General features: G+C 51.4%; 2 protein-coding genes across 2 annotated transcripts in view; both read right to left on the bottom strand.

Annotated features, from left to right (window-relative positions):
* Positions 1 to 1,288: 1,288 nt before the first annotated feature.
* Positions 1,289 to 6,744, bottom strand: CD2H10orf82 (chromosome D2 C10orf82 homolog). The gene is made up of 5 exons (XM_030334109.1): positions 6,687 to 6,744; positions 3,796 to 4,014; positions 2,168 to 2,354; positions 1,560 to 1,660; positions 1,289 to 1,434 (listed from the first exon to the last, which is right to left on the bottom strand). The coding sequence occupies exons 1-5, from the start codon at positions 6,742 to 6,744 to the stop codon at positions 1,289 to 1,291; spliced, it is 711 nt and encodes a 236-aa protein (XP_030189969.1).
* Positions 6,745 to 9,551: 2,807 nt separating this feature from the next.
* Positions 9,552 to 22,885, bottom strand: part of HSPA12A (heat shock protein family A (Hsp70) member 12A) — a 69,524-nt gene continuing 56,190 nt past the window's right edge. The window contains exons 8-12 of the mRNA XM_030334123.1: positions 19,859 to 19,945; positions 19,211 to 19,315; positions 17,717 to 17,975; positions 14,813 to 14,916; positions 9,552 to 13,671 (exon numbers count right to left, since the gene is read on the bottom strand). Of these exons, the coding sequence (XP_030189983.1) occupies positions 13,034 to 13,671; positions 14,813 to 14,916; positions 17,717 to 17,975; positions 19,211 to 19,315; positions 19,859 to 19,945 (1,193 nt within the window). The 3' untranslated portion in view covers positions 9,552 to 13,033. The remainder of the gene's footprint in view (positions 13,672 to 14,812; positions 14,917 to 17,716; positions 17,976 to 19,210; positions 19,316 to 19,858; positions 19,946 to 22,885) is intronic.

Genomic DNA, 22,885 nt, shown 5'->3' with positions numbered 1-22,885 from the left:
ACAAACGTCAGATGATAGGAACAGATCTGTGGTTTCCATTAGGACGAGGTGACGGTGATAGGTACGGCTATTAGGGTTTGTTGCATAAGAGAAGAGAACACTGAGTCCCACTAGGAGGTTCATAAAAACAAATAGGTAACTTTTTTCTCATCAAAGCTCTTTCGACTCATCAGAGGTAAAGATCTGACACCTGATTTCTGCCCAGGGAACCCTGGTGAAAATTCCCACCCTGGGCAAAACCCCCAACGGTACAGTACTGTGTCCTTTGGCTCTGCCCATTTCTGAGCCTTTTGATGCCTGCAGTGGTCTCACTGCACCAGGAGCTGCATTTGAGGCCTTCTGAGTGCCAGCGGATGCCGAGCGAGGTCAGAGAGAGTGCCTGTTAGCGGCAGAAGGAGGCAAGCCCGTGCTGTGGGTTGAACTGTGTCCCCGCCAAACGATATATCGAGGTCCTAACCCCCAGCACGCAAGACTATGACTCATTTGGAAATAGGCTCTTTGTAGGTGTCCTTCAAGAAGACTGCCACGCAAAGACAGAGAGACACAGAGGGATGCTGCGGGACGATAAAGACAGACATGATAGTTACGTACCAAGGAAGCCCAAAGATTGCCAGCAAACCACCACCAGGAGCTGGAAAGAGGCAAGGAAGGGTTCGCCCTTAAGGTTGCAGAGGTAGTGTGGTCTTATTCACTCCTTGAACTTGGATTTCTAGCTTCCAGAACTACGAGGCAATAAACTTCCGTCATCTTTTGGTGCCTCTCTGAGGCAGTGTCACAGAAGCCCGATGAAATGATTACACCTCGTGCCTGCCACCGGGTCGCCTGGGGACTGGGATTCTGAGACAGCAGGGTTGGCTGGGCATGGCATCTGTGCCACTGGTGGGAACTGCCATGTCAGGACCCAAGATGGCTGACGGGGACTGATGGTGAGAGGCTGGGCTAGGGCTTCAGGAAGAGTCTGATCCAGGTGCACACGGTCACCTCAAGGTAAGGATGAGATGGGCCTCTCCCTAGCTCGTCTGAACGTCAACGTAACCTGCAACCCCCCTCGCCATAGAAACCTCCAGCATGCTGAGAAGCATCCTCTTTATTCCCACACAATAAAAGGCCTTTATCATTAATGACTTGCTATTGCCAAACAGGATGCAGGTGGCAGTCGAAAGGATTCTTAGGTTTTGAAAGTTCCGTAGTGCCTGTTGGGTGTGGGTCAGGGCCTGGTTCTCACGTAAGAATGGTGAGCTTTTGAGGCCCGCCTTGAAGTTCACCTCTCCTTGAGAGGCCGTCTGCATCAGCCTTCTGCATACTTTGCTGAGGACAGAGGCTCTAGATAAATCTTCCCGTTGCAGGACACGGTTGATCTCTGAGCACAGCCACACGTCACTGGAGGCCTGGGGTCCTCTGTCAGGGGTCTTCCGTGGGCAGGACAGCTACCACCTGGAAGAGAAACCGTCCCCACCAGGTGCAGGCAGATGGCCCAGCTAAGCAGGGAGGCTCCGCAAACATTTCATCCCCCTTTTAAAAGGAGTAGGAAGGCAAGAAGGACTCCCCTCCCCCCTTACCTGGGATAGAAAACTCCGGATATTTTGGCAATAGCCCTTGGTGCTGCAAAACCTTTGGAGAAGGAGCAGAAGGAGGCTGTGTGGACCCGACTCCATATATTCTGAAGAACAGAAGTCATAGACTTACTCGTTTGTTTTTTTTTAATAATAGAAAAAATACCATCTCTGCACGTCTTGCGTGAGCACAGCGTGTTTCTTTCTAGTCCTTACGATTCATCCTAAAATGAAAGGATTATCGTATCTCCATTTTGCAGAAGGGAAAACTGAGGCCAAAGAGCTGCCCTATGCGGTGCCACACCATGTCCTTCCCCCGGTGTCCTTGGGCCGTAGGTGGCTGCCAGGACACGTGGCCCTGTTGGTTTTTCCTCCCGGCCTCTGCCCTGCAAACCAGCCAGGACCGCAAGCAGGGCTTCTGGAAAATGGCGGGTGGGGTGGGGAGTGGAGGGGAGCGGCCCACCTTGAAGGCCCCCGTTACAAACGAGGCCCCTTCTGTAAAACAAATCAAAGGCCCCCTAGAGCTGGGATGGGGCATCCGGGAACGCCCCAGCCCGACAACTGCTCTCGCCCCGGTTCCTGTCACCCGCGGCCACGGCCCAAGCCAGACTTACTCCTCATATGGCTTCAGGTGTGCCTTCCTGGCCTGCTCTACGAGGTCCAGGAAGTCTCTGTAGCAGTTTCTGGCCATCACAGTGTACCTCGTGGCACAGCCTAATTCCGTGACCCTGGCTCTCGGGAGGTAGCCAGCCCAGCCGGGGATTGGAGGCTCCTGGAGAGGTTTCTTTACGTGTTTGCGTTCTGTAAAGACACCGTGCTTTCTGAGGGCTTTGAGAAGCCACACAGTGAGCTGGCACCCCAACAGCTACGCTGGCGAACCCCGAGAGGCCCCCAGACGTGCTAAGGGCAGCTATCGCGGGTCGGTCGACACCGAGTAGCAGGCACCTTGGCAGGGGCCTTGCAAATACCCTCCCATTTCATTCTCTCACGAACTGTAAGAACTTGACGCCGTAATTACCTACACCTCACAGAGGAAGAACCGAGACCTTAAAGAAGTGAAGAGCGTCTTGGCCAAGGTCACGCGGCAAGGGAGTGGTAGGGCCAGGCTTCAAGCCTGCGTCTGTCTGATTCTCTAGTTCTTTCTCCCCCTTCAACGGATCCTGCTCCTCTCTCAGATTAATCAGGAAGCTTCCCACGTTGCGCTCTGACCGTGCGCGTAAAGGAATCAGGAGAAGCAACCGGGTCAGAAGGAAGCATACCAGGCTGAGCACCAGGAAAGTGCCTTCAGGTCACGAGTGACTCTGGCGCTGACCCTGAGCGACCTCACATCCGCGAGATGAAAGGTAACTGCCCGCCTGCCTCTTCCAGCTGCTGTCAGAATAGAATTAGGCCACCGAGTCCCAGAACCTCAGAGCGGGAGCGCACCGTAGGGAGCCTCTAGGCCATCCTTCCCCGCACTGGATGAAGGAGCTGTAGTCCAGAGAGGGGAAGCAATGTGCCCTACGTCACTCAGCAGACAGTCACAGAACTGGGCTAAATCCTAAACTCCGAAGGCAGATGTTACGGCTTGGAAAACTTTAAAGCACAACACGCATGTGAGTCTGCCACCCCAAGCAATTAGAGTAATAATAATAATAAAGGCAGTTCTGGAGTTTGATACTTTTCCTATAGGCCTTTAGACCTTAAAAATGGTCTATGGCAAATCATGGCTGTGATTAGCGTTACACGTGATCACGTCGTCAGTTGTTTCTGTCATCGCTTTTGTGGTTGTTGTTCAGGGCCAACCCCTTCCCACCCAGCTAGCACCTGGAAGAGCCGGGTTCGAGCCGAGGTCTGACCTCAGACAAGGGTCGCCACCACCTCTGCAGACTCACTTTCCCCGTCTCTAAAGTGGGAATCGTAGTCTCGCCGTCACAGCACTGACGTCGCGGTTCATGAAACAACGGTGCCCAGCACAAAGCAGCTAACACGTGTACGTACGTACTGAGAGGGCAGGTGAGGTCCCAACACTCCTGGTGACTTGCCCGGGGTCTCAGTTCCCAGCACCCTCTTGCCCGACCGGGACCGTGTCCCTCTGCCCCCCCAAGAAACGTTTCTTTCTCATCTTATGAGACCAAGCCTTTCCATCCCGCACCACCACCTGGGGATTTGGCTCGGGTGCTGGATTCTGTGTCCCCTGGGGCCTGCTGGACCCTGCACTTGTGTCCAGGGGGGAAGGGGGCAGGTTTCCGGGAACCAGTACCCAAACTCAGGGGGTGATACTGCCGATAATACTGATGCAGCTCCCGCAGGACCGTCTCCTCCGAGCAAACGGGCTTCAGCTTCCGGGCAGTGGCCACTGAGCAGCGAAACTCCTCCAGCTGGTGTTTATATCGCCGTGTGCTTTCCTGGAAGGTTTTCAGGCAGTGGGACATGTTGTCCTTGCTGGTGGATTCTTGGCAGCTAAGGTAGGGCACGAAGCCTGCAAGAGCCGATGCATCAGGGCCTTCAGCGAGGCAATTAGAACCTGCAGAAACTCCCCGGAACCCCAGCCCGCCACTTGGCATTTCTTCCTGGGCCAACGACACTGCGTTTTCCCAAAGGCCATTAACACAAGCGGGGCTGTTTGCGCTGCGCCGGGCCCTCCCCAGGCCACAAAAAAAAAAAAAATGACCTCGGAGCTGGGGAGGGACGGCCCGTTTCGACAAAGACGATGACAGTCATATTCTTTGATAGCAAAGCCCCTGATGTCAGTCTGAACAGCAAATGGGGAAAGCATTTAATGGGCCAAAATGATAGTCTGAGGAGTAATTGAAATTATTTCATCTTTTTAGAGAGAAAGCTTATTTTCCTTGACACGTCCCAAATGCAATTTGGGATCTTTTTTGTCGGACTGTCGAGGGAAATTGCGGGCTTATTAAAAGCTGAGACCTATTACACAAAAAGGTAAATTCATTATCTGTGAGGCCCACCCCCTGGAACAATTTTTTGCCATTTCCCACAAAATAACATGTAATCATTACTATTAGTATGGGTAAAACACAAGTGTTTATTTAAACTAGATGCTGAATCCTAGGGACTATAATATTGTCACAATAAAACTCTTTTTTTGTTTTTTTTTTTTTTTAAAGAATGGATGAGGGAAAACTGGTTAAGAATTTGGTTTTAAATGGCTAGATAAATAAATACATAAATACCCCTCACTCGTTCCCGGGGCCCGGACATTTTGCCTTTGTCCCTAAAGAAAACCTGACCACGGAGTTAAAAGCAGAAACCCTGCCTCCTACGCCCTGCGAGAAGCTGCTTCTGGAAGAATCTAATTTCTAAACTGATCTTGAAGTTCTCCACCCACCAGCCAGTGTCCCCAACCCTGCGGCAGTCAAAAGATACCCCAGTGTGGTGGGGGAGAGACCATAGAAACCAAGGGGCCCTGCCACCAGGGCTTCCCCTGCTCTGCAGAGATTTTATGTACTTGTATATGTGCACACACACGGGGGACCACAAGCTACGCTCGCCGAGTCTTACTAAGGGCCGGGACGTCTTAAATAGCCTGTGCGCTGGCTCCTTCCAACCTCACAATGATCTGATGAGAAATCTATCATTATCCTGTGTAGAGGTCTGACTTGTGTCTCCCAAATAGCTGTGCCCAAGTCCTAACCCCTGGGACCTGCGAATGGGACCTTACCTGACAGGTCTTTGCAGCCGTAATGAAAGACTGGGAAATGAGATTATCCTTGGCTGAGGATGCGCCCTAAATTCATCTGTCTCTGCCTTAGTCCACTGTCTATGTCTGGCCAACTGACTCGCCAGGACAGACACTTTAGCTTCTTAGGATACTTGTCGAAAGCACTCCATTATAAGAGAAGGGAGAGGGGGTTGAGAAAGAGACTCCGAGATGCAGGGCAGCGTGAAGATGGGGGTCGAGATTGGAGCTGTGATGCTACAAGCCAAGGAACAGCGGGGGCCACCAGAAACTGGAAGCAAAGAAGGGCCCTCCTCTAGAGCCTTCGGAGAGAACATGATCCAACCAAACCTGGATTTCAGACTGCTAGCCTCCAGAGCTGTGAGAGAATAAATATCTGTTGTTTCACACACAGCCCTAAGAGGGGCGCCTGGGTGGCTCAGTCGGTTAAGTGTCCGACTTTGGCTTGGGTCATGATCTCGTGGTCCACAAGTTCTAGCCCCACGTCGGGCTCTGTGCTGACAGCTCAGAGCCTGGAGCCTGTTTCAGATTCTGTGTCTCTCTCTCTCTGCCCCTCCCCCACTCATACTCTGTCACTCTCAAAAATAAATAAGGTATTTTTAAAAAATTAAAAAAAAATAAACAGAGCCCTAAGAAACGAATATACCCATTTAATAGACACTTATACTTACCACAGAAAGTACTCTTACAATCACACACACGGTGGCCACGCAGGGACTGAAACTTCAGTTTGTTAGAACTCAAAGCCTGTTCCCTTAACCAGCCAGTGGGATAAGGGGTGAGGCTGGGCACCTTGGAATATTCCCCGTGCATCTCCTCTCCTAAGAACACCTATCTGTGAGAGCGGAGTGCCCATGAGGACCACTGCATCTGTCACAGGGACGTGAGTTAGTAAGTCCCCCGTAGCCCAGAAGCCTGAGGAGAAGCACTATTGGGTAGAATGACCAATTATCCCCGTTTGACAAGGACTTAGGGGTTTCCTGGGACACAGGACTTTCAGTGCTGAAACCAGGGCCATTCCAGACAAACCGGGGCACTTGACCACTCTCCCTCTGGGGGACACAGGAAGGGATGGGCCCATAAGAACAACCTTCGTGCAACACTTGAGAAAGTTCGACTTGGGAAAAAGGACAGGGCCTCAGCTTATTCATTGTGTCTGTCCCCTTAGCAGTGTGTCTATCCTGGTCCAAATGCACTCAAGGGACATTCGGTGCTTCCCGCGTACGAGGCCATGTCCTGGGAGATCTGGCCTACGTTGTATCTCTCCATTCATCAGAACCCCGTTATCAGCCATCTTGGGCAAAGGAGTGCTTTCTGCAAGGGTCCTAAAGAAGCCAACGTGTCTGTACTGGCCCAACTGGCCAGAAAGACACGGACAGCGGACCAAGGCAGGGACGGTGAGCAGGACCACGGTTCTGCCAGGCACATCGGCAGGGCACGTCACCACTTACCACTGTAGCCTGGTGTGACTGGCAGGTGTCTCATGAAGGTCTTGGAGGAAGACTCCATGATTTCACTCTCTGTTAACGAAGGGCAGAGGGAATGAAATGATCTAATCGAATGTCCCGGCCTCAAGAACTCACACGTGTGCTAGAGTCCTTGGGAGGAGAATGACCCCGCCGGGGGGGTTGGGAAAGGGAGGCAGCACCACCATCTTAACACAGAACCAGCAGATAAAACCAGTGGCCTACTACCAAGGGGCGTTCACCTTTTACATGTCCCCCAGTGTCTCCCCCAGTGTCTCCCCTCCTGGGACCTCCTCCATCCACCCAACCTCCTATCCATCCATCCATCCATCCATCCATCCAGCAATCGTGAACTGTACGCTCACTGTGGCCAACAACTGTCACGAGGTTAGAAATACGAAGATGAGCAGGACCCAGAAGCCCCCACGTGCAACTCCGGAACCTCAGAAAAGGGAAGAGAAGAAGCACCCCCAGCCCCAGGGCCTTTGTGGTTCCAGGTGGAAAAGATGGCAGTGGTGACTTGGGCTGTCCCCCAACGCCACCTCAGGACACCTGGCAGTGTCTGGAGACATTTCTGGTGGTCACAACTGGGGTATGCGGTCGGTGCTACTGGCATCTAGTGAGTTAGAGGCCAAGGATGTTGCTAAACAATGAAGAATTCGAATAAGGTCTGGCTGGAAGGGCTCAGAAGTCCCCAAAGATGGGCACAGAGTCCAATATGGGTGAGCAGAGGTAGGGCGGGGGGCACCGCAGCATGTTGATGGGATGCAGTCAGAAGTCCCCAAAGATGGGCACAGAGTCCAATATGGGTGAGCAGAGGTAGGGCGGGGGGCACCGCAGCATGTTGATGGGATGCTGCCTCCCCAGCCAGACCCCCGCCCTCTTCCAGGATGGCCTGGGTCCCCTCAAAAGGGACAGCTCCTGCATCTGGGCATCCGTTGATGTTGCCCAGGGCTACAATGCCAAGCAGGTCTCTTCTCAAAAGTGAGGCCTTCACCGCCAGGACACGTGGTCTCGGGGGGAGGGCCACAGTCAGGGTTTAGTCAGCAGTGATGGGAATTTCGAACACACTCGGACATTTGCAGAACACTGGCTGTGACACAGCGCACCCGGGACGGTATTCTTGCCAAATCCTCACAGCTGCCCTAAGGGTGAGTTCCCATGGGAGTGCCCCATTTACAGATGAGAAAAATAAGGCGCGGAGAAGCTAAGTAACTTGTCTGAGGGTTGTCCCGCCCGAGGACGGACATCTAAACCCTGAGGGCCTATATAGCGTAACTGTTACCCAAAGCGTGGCCCTGGCCTGTGGGCCGCACCTGGCGCAGGTGGGTGGTGGCCTGGGCGGCTTCCTCTGAGCCGTGAAATCCGAGAGGAGGCGCGTGGGGAGGAGGTGTGCTGGGGGTGGGGGCCCGGGAAGGGGTCGGAAAGCGAGGTCACAGCCCCCCCCACTTCCTCTTTCCGGCCCACTCCACGTCCTCACCTGGGCGGGCCTGGATCGCCCACCGGCCAACAGCGCTCCTGGCCTTCGCCTTCCCTCTGGCCTTTGTGCGCTCACCGCCCCCCGCCCCGCCCCACCCCTGAAGGTGGGGGAGGAGGGGCCGGACTCCTGGATGCCCCTCCCCCTTGCTCCACCCTCCTGCCCACGACCTCACCTCGGGCCCACGGGCCAGGGGGCGCGGATGAACACGAGCGGATGCGGCGGATGCCTCCCCCGCTCCAGGTCGGCCCCCGGCATGAAATCCAGGGCTTGGCGCAGTAAATATTTCCTCTCGGAAGCTGTTCTCCTTTCTCGTTCTCGGTACGTGATCTCCCCCCAGCTGAGTCCCTCTGGGCTTTGTAACTGGGGAGAGCGCTACGTGTGGGGACCTAGGTCAAAGCTGCCTTTACTGCTGGAAACAGTGGCACCGTCTGGGTTGGGGCCGGGTGGTCCCAATGGGGACTTCCTCCAGGAGTCAGGGCTGTGTGAGGGACTGGCGGGGGGGACGGGAAGCAGCCCGGGAGGGGAGGAGAAGCCTACGTGGCTGGAGATTTCCCTTGACACCCTGCCCCCCTGGGACAGGTTGGGCTGCAGAAAGGGGCAATGCACCAAAATGAAGGGGGAATGGTGACAGGGAAGTGGGGGCCACACTCCTTTCTAATCGTCCTTATTTTATGGGAACTAAAGGGTCCTGAGCCTTCATCTCATTGGATGGAAACCAAGATGCCCACTGTGTGACCCAGACAGAGGGAATGAGGACCTTTACAGACTGCCTGAGAAAACCGAAACGTGGCCACCGAAAACACCACTTTCCGGTAAGTTGGTTTGTTGTACAGCATCCCCCAGCCTTCCCTGCCTCTGCTTCCTGGGAGGTGAACTTTAGATGAGGTACCACTTAAGAAGAATCCACGTAGACCTCCCTCAGCATCCTAGGAGTCCACCGCAGACTCTCCAGAAGCTTCTAGAGCCAACTCTAGAGGGCGACCCAGACATAGAGCCTGGAATAAACTCGAGGCTCTAGACACAGCAGCCAGCTTGGCATGCCTGCTAGGATACCAGAGGGCAAGGCACCAGTTCTAGACATTTCTGCTTCTTTTTCAACACCCTTCATTTGGGTGTGGTGGAGATGTCAGAGGCCCCCCTGGCTCATCTGCCTTCTGTCTGGCTAGACCACTTTCTCTAGGGGCCCACGAACATGGATGGAGCCAGTCTAGTTGGAATGAAAGTTAATTCAAAAAAAGCTAAAAAGCTTGCAACATTGAGGACAAGATCTGAAAACCAGTCTCCACTGGAGATGGGGTGGAGGGGGAAGTCAGCGATGATGCATCTATAATTCCATTCACAAATTCAGTGGAAAAAAAAAAACCAATTTGGGCCACACGAGATCCAGAGTTTGGCTTTATTAGACATCCGTGAAGACAGAGTTTGCAGGTACAATCTCGTCAAGTTTGAACAGCTGCAAGGTTCTGTGGAGTGTGAATTTATCCTGTAGTGAATGAATGAGACCCCGGTGGCTGATATTTTAGAATGAAATTCCATAGTCCAAGCAGATGAGAGATGTGACCTAACGGACAACGACATTTATACTAGTCATCCGCTTAAGTCATTTCCCAGCATAAATATGCAGCTTGACCACAGCGACGTCATCTCTACAACTGTGAAATTCGATCTTCAACTAATTATGCATTTTGACTCCCGTTTATATTGAGGCATGCGATTCTTTGCCACCCTGGCAATTAACCAGACCTAGACTCTAGAAGCTAAACTTGATCTAAATAACATCCTAGGGGTAGGACAGGCTCTGTAATCTGGACTCAGTCTCAGTCATCACTCTGCAAAAGTGCCTGTATGTCTCCTGTCTTGCCTATCTTCTATGTCTGTCACTGGTCTGTCATTCAGCATTTATTAATGCCTGCTGTGTACAGAAAGAGCAGTTATAAAGGAAATCTCTGACAGTTTTGCTTCCAAAACATGATCAGATACCAGGGACAGGGACATCTGAGTGACGGTCATGACAACAGGCCTTTTAGAAACTCTCTGAGATTAGAAAACGTGTCCAAGCGTATTCATCCAGTGTTCTTATTCTAGAATATGTCATTCCACGGGCAGGAGGGAGAGGGGGGATGGATTTGGGGATTCCCTTTAATCGGGTCGACTGCTGGGGCCAGAAGAAAGTCCAGTAAAGTTATCACCCCCCCCCATCACCTATTTGCCAAGAGTGCAAATTTCAACCAACTCACTAAAGAGAAATCATAGACAAGGAGACATGCCTGATGCAAAGGTGGGAAGGCCTTACAGTGGCCAAAAAGGAAGACTCAACTAAATTACTTTCACACTTAATCCAGCAGAAAGGCTGGATTTGCGCACCACTCGATTCCTTGCGTGTAACCCTGTCATCCTGACGGTGCTGCACACGGACCCCACTTTGCCCTCAGAGTGACCGCCCTGCCCCACGAGAAGCTGATAAGCCCTGCAGGGACGCAAAGAGGTTTCCTTGGTTTTTCTGCACAGTCCTGTTGCTCATAGAACCAGAATGTCCAGCTCTCAAAGACCGGACAGGAGCATCGATACATTATTATGCTCCTTTAAACATAAACTGTGAGCCTTTGGGAAGGATGTAAGTGAGGCAAGGTCTGACGAAGCTGTTGATCCAGCCGTTGTCCCTTTTTCCAGAGTATTCTGACCCTTGGCACCTCTGACTATTGCTTGGCCTTGCATACACGGTCCATAGCTTAGCATCGGTACAGATCGATAAGCGCAATTAAAAAATAAAGCCATGGAAATGAAAAGGCAGCAATGTCATCAATAAAATTCAAAGAGCATTTTCCTTTCTTTTTTTTTTTGACAAGAAAAGCACATTGTAGAAATAAAGATTCTGTACAATATTCTAATATTGTATGTACATAAAATTATATTACTTATAACTAAATCAAAAAGTCATATTTGTAGAGTATGGCTGGCAACATCAAAGAAAGACCCAGAACATGTAGCTTTTGAAGCAGAGCAGGCAGAAGAGAAGCCTAGCAAACACACCTTGATGCCTGGACACGAGATCCCGCTACTAAGTTATGTGACCACCGTTCCCCAGTTCGGTGCTTTGTTCGAGTTTCACATTCGAGCAGGGAATTCTGCAGCAGGCCACGTGAACAAGAAGACGTGTTCAAATGACATTGGAAAAGCGGCGTCAAATCTGCATATTGGCGACGGAATGGGTGGGTGAATCCAGCTTGCATTCAAAGTTAGTCCCTTAGCTCATCTTCCGTTCATTCGTTATGCATGCCTCCGGTGATTTAAGATCAGAATGAGTCCCAGCAGACAAGCCAGTGGGTCCCTCGGGCCATTCGCAGGGTGCCTTCCTTCCAACATTCTTCCCTCGCAGGCCCTTCTTGTGAGCGCCAAGAGCGCCACCCCCAAGCCAGGGGGAGCCCCCGCCTCGCTCACAAAGGGCAAAGTGTGAGACCCCAATTCTTCACTTGTCTGTCTGTCAGGGAGCCCCAGACTGGAAGACTGCAGGTGCTGGTGGTCAGGATTTCAGCTTGCAACAAAACCTAAAGTCAGGAGTTCCCGGACTCCCCTGGAACCACAGTCCCCGTGGTATCCACTGAAAACGCAGGCGCTGGTCCCCCTCCTCAAGACCCAGCTTCCATTTGTAAAAGGAATAGGCTCCAGGAACCCACTTTTAAGAAGCGGCCAGGCACGAGGGCAATCCACAGGTCAATCTGCTTTGAAAAAGACCTGACTGACTTCATCAAGGACAGATCTAGGAATTCCTTGTAGATACACTTAAAAAAAAACTGAAGATTCCAGGGAAACGTTTCATAATGCAGATTCTCTACCCATGTATCACGAGTGTATTCCTCCTGAAATGTGGGACTACGTGGCTGAAACGCTCTGGGAGATGACGGTGAGGAGGGAGTTAGTTTAAAACATGTACGCTTGTCGAGGTGTGGAGCCGTTCCAGATCCTGGGCTTGCTGATGTGAACAGCGCAGACTGCAGGCTCCTTTCCTGACACCTGAAGTCTACTAAGGTTAACTCGAATCACTTATGAACCCAGGAGTCAGGATCTGGCATGCGGGGAACGATGTCGCAGCATATGACTCAGGAGAAGTCAGCAGTGCCTTAATGTCCATTTCCCTTAAAGCAAGTCTTCACCTGCTGAAAAGTTAAGGTGTCTGTCCTCCCACTCACTCAAATCCTAGCTGATTAGCTGGCTATCGTTACTCCTCACTGAACCTATTCAGAATTCAAATTACGAGAACCTAAAATAGTGCCCCGCGTGGGCAGTCTTCTCCTACCAGCTAAAAATGCTCCAAGCTCCTGCTGAATCACCACATTCAATCACATGGTGATGACAAGAAATTAACTGCAGATGGGTGGCATTTTATATTGACTGCCATCCCCCAAGAAACGTACAAAGAAACGTCTCAAATAGATGAAGAATCTCCTCCTGACGCAGAGATCTCACGTCCAACCTAGAAAGACAGCGACAAGGCATCCTGAGTCCTGCTTACCGGAGATGCGTTCAAAGCAAGCTGAGTCGCAGCTGCAGAAGTGGACCGATTCCCTTGGCGGGTGCGGGTTTCACCACTTTGTACCTATAAAAACGAGCTGCTCTCCCAGGATCCTCGGATTTCTTATTCCCAAACCTCAGTCTCGATTTCCGACAGTTGTTCTGACTCCAGTGTGCCCTCGAAAACCCCTGATTATTTCCAGCCCTGGTGGTTCCCATCTTCCCTGCTGAAATCCAGGTGGGCGATGCTGAGGGTCAAGGACAGGGAAAGAACAGTCAGGGTTGAGGTCAGCAGATGCAGGTGAGCCGGGTCCAAGGGCGGGGCAGGCGGCGGGAGGGCCCGTTAGTAATTTAAGAAGTCAATCCCAACCTTGACACTCTTCGAGGTGGCTATATCGATGGCTGTGGCCTTGATCTCTGTGTCCCCGAACTGCATGAGGGTCTGGATCTCCCTCCGGGGGGGCACGGCTGTGCCGCTGGTCCCTGTGAGATCCAGGCGGAGGGTACCGCACTTCTTTACCCCCGGGTCGGTGATGAAGCTCACGTCGTCGTGCTCGGAGCTATAGATGTTGATGACGATGACCAGCTGGGAAGGCTTGGCCGGGGTGTAGCTACGCTTGACAAGCTCCCCCAGGGCCACCGACTGGTCGGCGGAGATGAACTTGTCGAAGACATCGGTGCACCAGCGAGTGCCGTCCTTCACCAGCAGCTTCTCGGGGGGGTGCTTGCCTTCCACGTAGCGGTTCAGCACGCCCACCCCGTAGGTGAGGGGCGACCGGCGCACCTTGATGACGGCAGGGTCCAGGCCGAAGAGAACGGCGCCCTTGAGGATGGTGAGGCCTACGTCCTGGGGGATGATGATGCGACACTTGTCCCCGAAGGCAGCCTGCACCGCCTGCTGCAGCAGGGGCGCCTCCGCAAAGCCTCCCACCAGGAAGAGGAACTTGACCGTGGACACTTCGGGCTTCTGAAACAGGTCCCCTGAAAGCAAAGAGGAAGGGGCAGCACTCTATCACCAAAAGCCAGCTGCTGAGGGGGACTGGTGGCCTAAGAATGCGGCAAATAGACAAAACCGTGTGGCCCCACTGGGGGACAGACAGGTCTGAGCTGGCTGGACAGAATTTTTCTTGAGCTGGCCTTTATTTTATTTTTTTATTATTTTTTAAATTTTAAGAATTTTTTAATGTTTATTTTTGAGAGAGAGAGAGAGAGAGAGAGAGAGAGAGAGAGAGTGGGGGCGGGGCAGAGAGGGGACAGAGGATCTGAGGCAGGCTCTGAGCTGATAGCAGAGAGCCCAACACGGGGCTCGAACCCACGAAACCTGAGATCATGACCCGAGCCAAAGTTGGATGTTTAACCAACTGGGCCACCCAGGTGTCCCTGTAGAGATGGTCTTCAGAAGGGGGTTTGCACACCTATATGCTCAGAGATAAAAACCAAAGCTATTGCTAAGTGGAAACATTTTAACAGCTAGGTGGTGATCGTTTCAAGGAATAATTTGTTAAGCATAAATAAATACTCCTGACATTCTCCAAACCTGTGGTCCTGCTAACTAAGTCAAGGCAGGCTGTTATAAAAAGTAGTCTTTGGTTTTCAAAGAGGTTCTGATTGAGTCAGTGTGGGGTGGGAAGTGAAGGGGGAGCCTGGATACTGAAAAAGGTCCCCGGGGAGTCTACTGTGTGTCCCTGAGGGAGGGCCCCTGAGGGCTAGATTCTGTTTGCTCCCTCCCAGGAGACCTTTCTTTGGTCCACGTAAGTGTGCCCCCTCCCCAGCAAAGATTTTGGTTCCCCATGCATCCTGATAAAGCAAAGACTGTGCATTCCCTAAGGCCCTGTCACTCCAGGATAATACTGCTGCAGAGTTCCCGGCTCCCTGACTTTCGAAGCCAAACTCAAGGCCCAGATGAAGACAGGCTCTGGGCTGCTGTGCGGTACCTGAGGGGAGGGATCTGGAGAGCCTATGCCCAGCAACCTCCCGCATACATGCCCAGGCCCCGGCCTGTGGCTCCCAGCCCCAGACCCCCTGCCAGTGTGACTTCACATGCTCTAGCTGGTCATGCCAGAAAAGTCAGTCCCCATTCAGCTCTGCCCCACTGAGTGGCCGAGCCCTGGCTCATACTTACGGAGATGCTCAATGATGCTGTCAATGGTTGGCTTGAAAAGGGCATTCATGGCATCCGGACTCATCCTCAGCATCCCCTGCGAGGACCACTTCACAAAATCCACGCTGTGGGGGTGTGGCACAGAGAGAAATGAGAAGTGAGAGTATAGAGGAGACCCAGGCTACTATGCGCAGAGATGGCCCCTGACAGAACAGAACAGCTGTCACATTTAAGGGAACCGAAGGGTTTGAAAGTCCTTGGAAATACCTTCGACTGCCACAACCCAGACCCTTAGATGCTCAAAAGCTAAGACATAGCCTCTTGGTTTTCTCTTTGCTTTGTGTTGTGGCCAGCCTTCCCTTGGGATAGTGGAAGCCGAAATCTAGTGCAAAAGACAGGGAAAGAAGTGAAGGGGTCTGTCTCGTTTGAAGGACCACATTTTATAGTCAAGCGATAGTCGGATTCAAGTCCATTGAAGGCTCATATGATGTGTCCACGGTGCTGCTGCATCTGGCCACAGACCTGTGTGCTCAAGTGCATTTCCTCACCTGTCCCCTGACAGTGAGAAGCCCCGTCCTACCAGGATGCCCCTTTCTCTGTCAAAGGTGCAGCACATCCAGAGCAGAAAGAACACCAGACAAGGAGCCAGGACTGCTGGGCTCCGGGACGGCCTCCACCACTCAGAGGCTGCGGGACTTTGGGACAAGCTGGCCTGCATTTTGTCTGAGCCCCAGTCTCGTGTCTGGAAATCAAGGATAACACAACTCGTCTTACCTTTCTCACAGTGGTTGTCAAGATCAAGTTCAATACCACATCTGTGAAAACACTTTGGAAATTTTCTGGCACTAAAGGAATGCCAGGGACTGCATGTGCCCCACCCATCCTCAAGTTCAAAGAAGCCAAGCAAATGGCATCTCTGTCCCTGAAGCAAAGTACACACCAGCCACTTCCTAGCCTCACATTCTAGGTGCTGCCAGGTCTCCCTGACGAGGCATCTTTCTGTGGCCTCGGCCACAGGACAATGAGGTGTGGCATGGAATGACTCCGTGGCTGGCTGTGGCCAGTCTCCCCAGGAGAGCTGACAGGCCGCAGAACTGTGGAGAAGGACTTGGGGTTAGACTCGGAACAGGTACCTGTGGGTAGGGGGCCAGTGGACAGAGAGAACATGAGCCTAGTCAGAGTCTGGCTAGGGACCTGCTCCAAGGTCAAGAAGACCTACAATCCTATCCACTTCATTTCCCACTAAATGGAACCTGGGCTTCTTAGAGAAATGGCCGATTGCAGGTCTGGGATGGGGAATATACAAGATGAGCCAGAAGTCAGATCAAAATATCACATCAACGGGACTCAGGAGCCAACTTAAAGAGGCTCCTACTGGACAAGATGGGACATTTTGACCATCACTAAGGATATAACTGCCTTGGTTTAAAATACGTCAAACATGCCTAAATCCACGAAGCCTTAATAATACCCCCTTCTGCCCCCACAAAAGAAAAAAATGCATTTGTCACTTAGGAGAATGCTAGGAAATCAACAATATTTAACAAGAAATTCATAAACGAAAAGAAAGAACCAAAAATTTGTCCTGTCTTTCCTATGTGAAATGTATTTCAGTGCAATCAAACCATTGAGAAGAGTTTCTCTCTCCAGAAATAGGCTAGCTGACAAATCAAGACAGAGTGAGAGACTAAGGGGCTATCCCTTAACATAAGGGACCTAGGCAACTCCCCTCCGTGGCTGCTGACATCACAAAAGAAGCAACAAGCAAATAGCATGTGTTCCCTGACTTGATGTGAGAGGAGGACACACTACCACCCATGAGGCAGGTTTGCCAAAAACTCAAACTTGAACCTGACCAGATCTCTAGCTCCGTCTGCCAATTTGTCAAAAATACCAGGGGACCAAACACGTTACGTGAGCGTACGATAAACAAAAAACCCGGACTGCGGGAAACTCTATGGGACGATCAGCTTTGTCATCTAATAATAACTGTAAAGAAAACGCAGGAGAGGGAACCCATATAGTAAGCGGGACTTAGGGGCCTATCAGATAACCGCTATGGAGAGCCATCTTTTGGATATCAGTGCAAACTGAAAAACATATATAAGGCAGTTGGAAAAATTGTAATGTTAGCTGGGAATTTGAGGATATTGAAGAACTCGTGTCAAGCGTGATCGTGATAACAGCATTATGGTAATGATTTTAAATTTATCTTAGCGATACCTACTGACATATTCATGGATGAGATGATGATCAGATTTGCTTTAAAATATTTGGGAGAGCGTGCACGAGGATTTAGACTGGCCAGGAGGTGACAGCTGTTGAAGTTGTGTCATGAGGTTCATTTTGCACAGTGAATGTTTGAAATCTTCTGCTATAAAAAGATTTTTAGAAGCCTGTGATTTTTGTCTATCAATTTTGTCATTCAGCTCTCACACAGCTTCCAAATGTCCATTTTGCAACAAGCTGAGCTACGAACACTTGCCTGTAGCCAAGAGACTCCGAGCCCCATGGGATTTTGCTCCACAGATATTTACTGAGCACCCCTACGTTGTACCAGGTTCTGTTGTGATGCTGGGGATACAGCAGAGGCCAAAAACACAAAATTCCCTGCTTTCACAAAGCTTATGGTTATTGGCACATAATAAAAGCTAACACAGAAACAGGAGTTTTCGGGTCCCAGGCATTGGGCTAAGTGTCTAACTTTTGAACTCACTTTATCCTCACAACCACCCTTTGAGGTAAGTGCAATGATCGCTGCCATTTTCCAGACGAAAAACTGAGGAACAGAGAAGGTGAGTCACTTGGCCAAGGTCACACAGCTTGTGTGTAGTATTGGAACTCAGAATCCACACCCCCTTCCTCCCTCCCCTCGGTAGGATCCACCCCCTAGAATGGCCTAAGCCAAAGGTGAATCCCACTCACTTGCTCTTCCTCAAGGCGTGCTCCACGCTGTGGCCACGGAACTTCTTGTAGTAGTCGATGAAGGAGAAGGGCAGGGTGATGTTCAGTGGGTTAGTTCGGTCTGGGGCAGCCGCCCTCTTACGAGACTCAAATGCAATCATTAAGTCGACCCAGGCCGCGGGACGCTTGATTTTGAATTGTTCGATAAAATCCTCTCCAAATATTTTACACAGAAGTTTTTCAAATTCATAATCTACTCCTAAGGATCCGTAGGGTCCACCTGAGTCAAGCACAAAATGAGAGCCCGCCGTGTGAAAACTGAATTCAGACTCCGAGAGACATCCTGCCCTGCGTTCTTCTCTGAAACACAAAGTCGCACGAACTTGGGCCCAGTGAGCCAAACAGACAGCAGCTACGGTTTTTACTTAAGCTTGAAAACCCTCCAGTTCTCATTCCAGGTGGAGAGACTTTCCCCTACAGAATCACTCATCAACAAGCTTGTTAAAATCAATTATATTCTTTTTTAATTTTTTTTTTCAACGTTTATTTATTTTTGGGACAGAGAGAGACAGAGCATGAACGGGGGAGGGGCAGAGAGAGAGGGAGACACAGAATCGGAAACAGGCTCCAGGCTCTGAGCTGTCAGCACAGAGCCCGACGCGGGGCTCAAACTCACATACCGCGAGATCATGACCTGAAGTCGGACGCTTAACCGACTGCGCCACCCAGGCACCCCAAAATCAATTATATTTTAAATAAAATTGATACACATAAGTAACTAGGAGCATCGCGGTACTCCTACCCAAGAAATCCAGGGACAGGGTCTGGAAAATCAGCAGGCCCAATTAGGAGACCCTGTGATCTATTACTTATTCATCATCCCACCCACATCAAGGGAGAGAGCCTGTTGCTTGCTTTGGCAACTTTGATCCAAGACCGGGTGTCCCGAGACCTCCCTAGAAAGCTTAACCGTGGCACTAAAACACAGGTGACAAATCAGATGACAATCATATCCTTCCAGAACTTCCAGCAAGAAACTCCCTTGGCCAGGATCTAAAACAGGCTCATTGTATGCCAAAACCCAAGTTACGGTGGTTTGTGTCTTAAAACTTTTTTTTTTTAATGTGTATTTACTTTTGAGACAGAGAGAGACAGAGCATGAGTGGGGGACGGGCAGAGAGAGAGGGAGACCCAGAATCGGAAGCAGACTCCAGGCTCTGAGCGGTCAGCACAGAGCCTGACGCGGGGCTCGAACCCATAGACCGTGAGATCATGACCTGAGCCGAAGTCGGATGCTCAACCGACTGAGCCCCCCAGGCGCCCCTACGGTGGTTTGTGTTTTGAAGAGCATTTAACTGCATCTTGCTCTCCGGCCCCACACGGGCATCTGGGTATCGTACCCCTCGGGGCCTGGAATCCCACGTGCAGACAGCAGTGAGAGAAGGAAATAGCAAGAGAAATCGGACAGGAGAGAAACAGCTCAGGAAGGAGAAAATTGGTCATGCGGGGGCTCACCTGTTGCTTTATACAGTTCTTTAAGGTGTCCCTCCGGTAGCCGTATCTGATGGACAGTCAGGTCGACGGTGCCACCGCCACTGTCCACAACCACGTACTTGTCACCTGGTTAAAAACATCCACCCTTTACATCGGCCGCTGGTCGGCCCCATCCTGAAACAAGCTGGGGGGTGATGACTCGGTACACCCAGCTAAACTCCCGGCAACGCTTCTCATTAATACAGCGGTGTCGCTGATTAGCCGCTCGGCAAGTTATTCCCGACGGAAGAGACCGGGGTAGTGTCTGCCCAGGAGTGCTCATCGCCGGTGAGCATGGCGATAAAGAACCCAGACGAGCGAATCTTTAAAGCTGCTGCAGACCTGGCAGGCACGAGTGGACAATGTCCTGCCATCGCATGACCTGCTGTTTAACCCAAGACTTACTCTGGAACTGGGGAGCTCCAGTTCCTGCTTTTCTTCGGAAGAGTCTGTATGGTTTTGTAACATGCAAACTTATAGGCCCCAAAAAGTTCTCCTTGGCGCAGTGGTCTTTAAAACCAACCAATTTTGAACATTTTCCAGAAATGCAAAAGGAGCAAACAGGAATGCATTTTTGCCAGCAGCACAAAACGCATCCAGCAAGGGGCAAAGGACGTTCAAGGACGCTACCTTCCTCCAGCTCGGACCAGATCTCTCCTATGACATTCTCCACCAAAAAGGTCCGACTCTGCCGGTTACGCCGTATGTGCTCCTTAGCTAGTGGCCGACAGAAAGAAAAGGACGGGTGAGAAAGCATGAAAAGGCTGGCAGTCGTCTGCAGTCAGCGGAGGCAACAGCGTGAGGTTTAGGGAGGGAACGTGTAGCGATACTTGACCAAAATGATTACATAAACACAACACTGGGAACCTCAGAGCCAGACCATTTTCACCAGCGTCTGTCTATTCACTGCATGGCAGCTGGGCCTGTACCCTGCTGGAAGGCTCACCCTGGAGAAGCCCTTCCCCCCTGGTGACACTTTTTGGGGTAAAGGGTTAATAAATCAACCAAATTCCTGGCTTTGCTGTCCCAGGGAGGAACTTGTCTGCCAAGAAGCTTGCAGTGCACTTGGTTAAATAATTTCACCTCAAGGAACTCTGTCTGCTGCAAGGAATGTCGGGTATGTTTTCCTAATCTGGATGCTGGATAAGCTGCATGGAAGCCATTTCCCCGACCTGGGTGAAGCCAACATGCTCTTCTGCCACCAGGTGGCGCTTCAGCCACAGGTGGCCCATCCAAACCTAGCAAAGCCCTGGCCACCTTTTTCCTAACACTGGGGAACAACATGGCTGTGGCCCCGGGGCGCTGAGGGGCTGTGACGCCTTGGGTGGGGCGCCCCCGACAGCTCTGTGAGGTAGACAAGGCACAAATCATCATCCTTCTGTTCAGAGGAGGAAACCAGGTCAGACAAGGTGAAGGGACTTGGCAGTTCCCACGACTCTGTCTTGCAGCTCAAAATCAACCCTTGGGCCATGGACCCTCATGCCTTTGAGATTTAACGATTTACACTGAAATCTGAAAAAGCAGAATACGAATGTTAGGAGGTGGGAAAGGTGCCGCGAGAGGGTAGCTGGGAACCAGCAGGGCACAGCCGAGGTGGGAAGTGGGGCAAATCATTTAACCCCTCTGGGCCTCACCTTCCCCATCCATAAAATGGGGATAATAACACTTGGCCTCAGTTCCTCACTAGCAGAGCAGGGACTGGTTCTCTGATTTTTCCTCAGCACCCAGTGTGACACCCAGCACACAGTAGGTGATAAGGAAGGCAAAGCACCAAGTATGAGACCTGCTACCCAAGAAATGGCCACTACAGTGAACAACTTAGAGCAACCCCCAACTTTGCAGATAAAGTCTCTGTCCACTGCTCTGCTGCCCCATCCCACAACCTCGCCCCCCACCAATTTTTCCCGTCCCTAAACTGGTGCTGCTGACTTGGAAGTGCCTTATAAATCCGTCTGTTGTTAGTTATCCAATTAAGGACCCTTGACCCTCTAGCCTCTTCTAGCAAGGAGCACTGTGTTTGCAAAACAGTGTCTTCCCTGGGGATTAGAATGGCAAGTGCCTGTCAGCTCTGAATTCCTTGGGCCTTGGAGTACAGTGGTGAGGCCCTCGGATCAAAGAGTCCCTGCAGAGCTGGGAGGGATCCCCAAACTCCTGTTCCCAGCACTGGCTCCCCCATGAACTTCTATCACGGACCCTGTTGGGGGCATTTGGTTTGCTGAAACAATCTAGACGGCTAACAAATGGCAGTCCTAAAAAATGACCAAGCAAGGGGCACCTGGGTGGCTCAGTCGGTTAAGCGTCCGATTTCGGCTCAGGTCATGATCTCACGGTTTGTGAGTTCAAGCCCTGCGTCGGGCTCTGTGCTGACAGCTCAGAGCCTGGAGCCTGTTTCAGATTCTGTGCCTCCCTCTCTCTCTGCCCCTCCCCTGCTCACATTCTGTTTCTCTCTCTCTCTCAAAAATAAACAGTAAAAAAAAAAAAAAAAAAGACCAAGCAAGACTAATAAAACATATTCTGAGCTCTCAAACAAATTATCACACTTTGGGGCAAATTAAGCCCAACATTAAGAAAAATGTATCTTTTACTGATCTCATGAAACCCTTTTGGCGCAAAATAATGCTAACAGCAACCCTGCGGTGCTGGGGGCACAGTGGCATTCCCATTCCCGTCAGTAGTGTCCACGGGGCACCCATCACGGAGGAGCATCTGAGAGCAGAGAACAGCCCAGAAGGGCTCAGGGCCTTGATGCCATCCAGGGTACTCCTGATTAAGTGCTCTGCCAGGCCTCCCCAGGCAGCACCCCTTCCTTCTGGGAGACAGATCAACTGTAAAACAAGGCTGAGAGAGAACCCCTGTGTCACTGCCCCTCTGAGGGGTGGTGGCCAACAATTTGAGGATTTCAAAAACCAAAAAGACCCTCTGAGCACAAGACAAGAGCAAATCCCACAAGGCACAGGACACAGACACAGTGTGGGGTGGACAGGCCATGTTAAAGGAAAGGGAACCAAAACCTGAGCCCTCGGGGGAGGCAAGCATTCAAACCCAGTTTCCCCTTCCATGCGAATGTTACACTTCAGAAGCATTAGGAGCCGCACTACAACTAGCTAATTCTGACATGAATTTTTGTTTATGAACCGGCAGGAAGTAGCATGTAAGATATGAAGCCCAGTCAGTCATGCGTCTCTTTTCCAATTACAACGATGAAGACGAAAGTTTAATTAAATAGGCTGTGCTGAGTATGTAACATGTTAACACATTTGACTTAGTTAGCAGTGAGGCCAGCCGCGGCATGCCTCGGTGGAGGCTGAGCATTGCCCAGAAAAAGCAAATCGAGCCCTCCGAGTCAAAGGAGAGCCTGCTTGCTTCTGTTCCGGGTGAATCAGGTCTTGAGGTGTTAGCACTTAGCCCCGGCAGCCTGAGACAGCAGCCTGGGGGCCAAGGGAATGCCTGGCCCTTGTCTCGTGGCTGAGGTTCACAGACTCCTCCATCTTGGGTTGAAAATGCAGAAAGGTGGCCTCTGGGGCAGAGTGGCCCCCATGAAGAGGAAGAGGAGAGTTCTGGAGGAGAGGACCCAGGGCCTGGGCAGGAATGCACACCTGCAAAGGCTGAGCCAGGGCCCCAGTGCCTTGGGCAGTACAGAGACAGGCTTTGGGTGTG

This window comes from Lynx canadensis, chromosome D2 (genome assembly GCF_007474595.2).
Source record: "Lynx canadensis isolate LIC74 chromosome D2, mLynCan4.pri.v2, whole genome shotgun sequence".
Taxonomy (NCBI): domain Eukaryota; kingdom Metazoa; phylum Chordata; class Mammalia; order Carnivora; family Felidae; genus Lynx; species Lynx canadensis.
The sequence above is the reverse complement of the archived record's forward strand: the minus strand, read 5'-3'. Positions and strand labels throughout refer to the sequence as shown.

Bases quoted from the DNA above. Each gene is read 5' to 3' on its own strand.
- CD2H10orf82 (XM_030334109.1), bottom strand. From the start codon at position 6,744: ATGGAGTCTTCCTCCAAGACCTTCATGAGACACCTGCCAGTCACACCA. The intron at 4,015-6,686 runs GTAAGTGGTGAC...CGGCTCTTGCAG, and splicing joins AGTCACACCAGGCTACAGTG to GCTTCGTGCCCTACCTTAGC. The intron at 1,435-1,559 runs GTAAGGGGGGAG...TTTCTCTTCCAG, and splicing joins TCCGGAGTTTTCTATCCCAG to GTGGTAGCTGTCCTGCCCAC.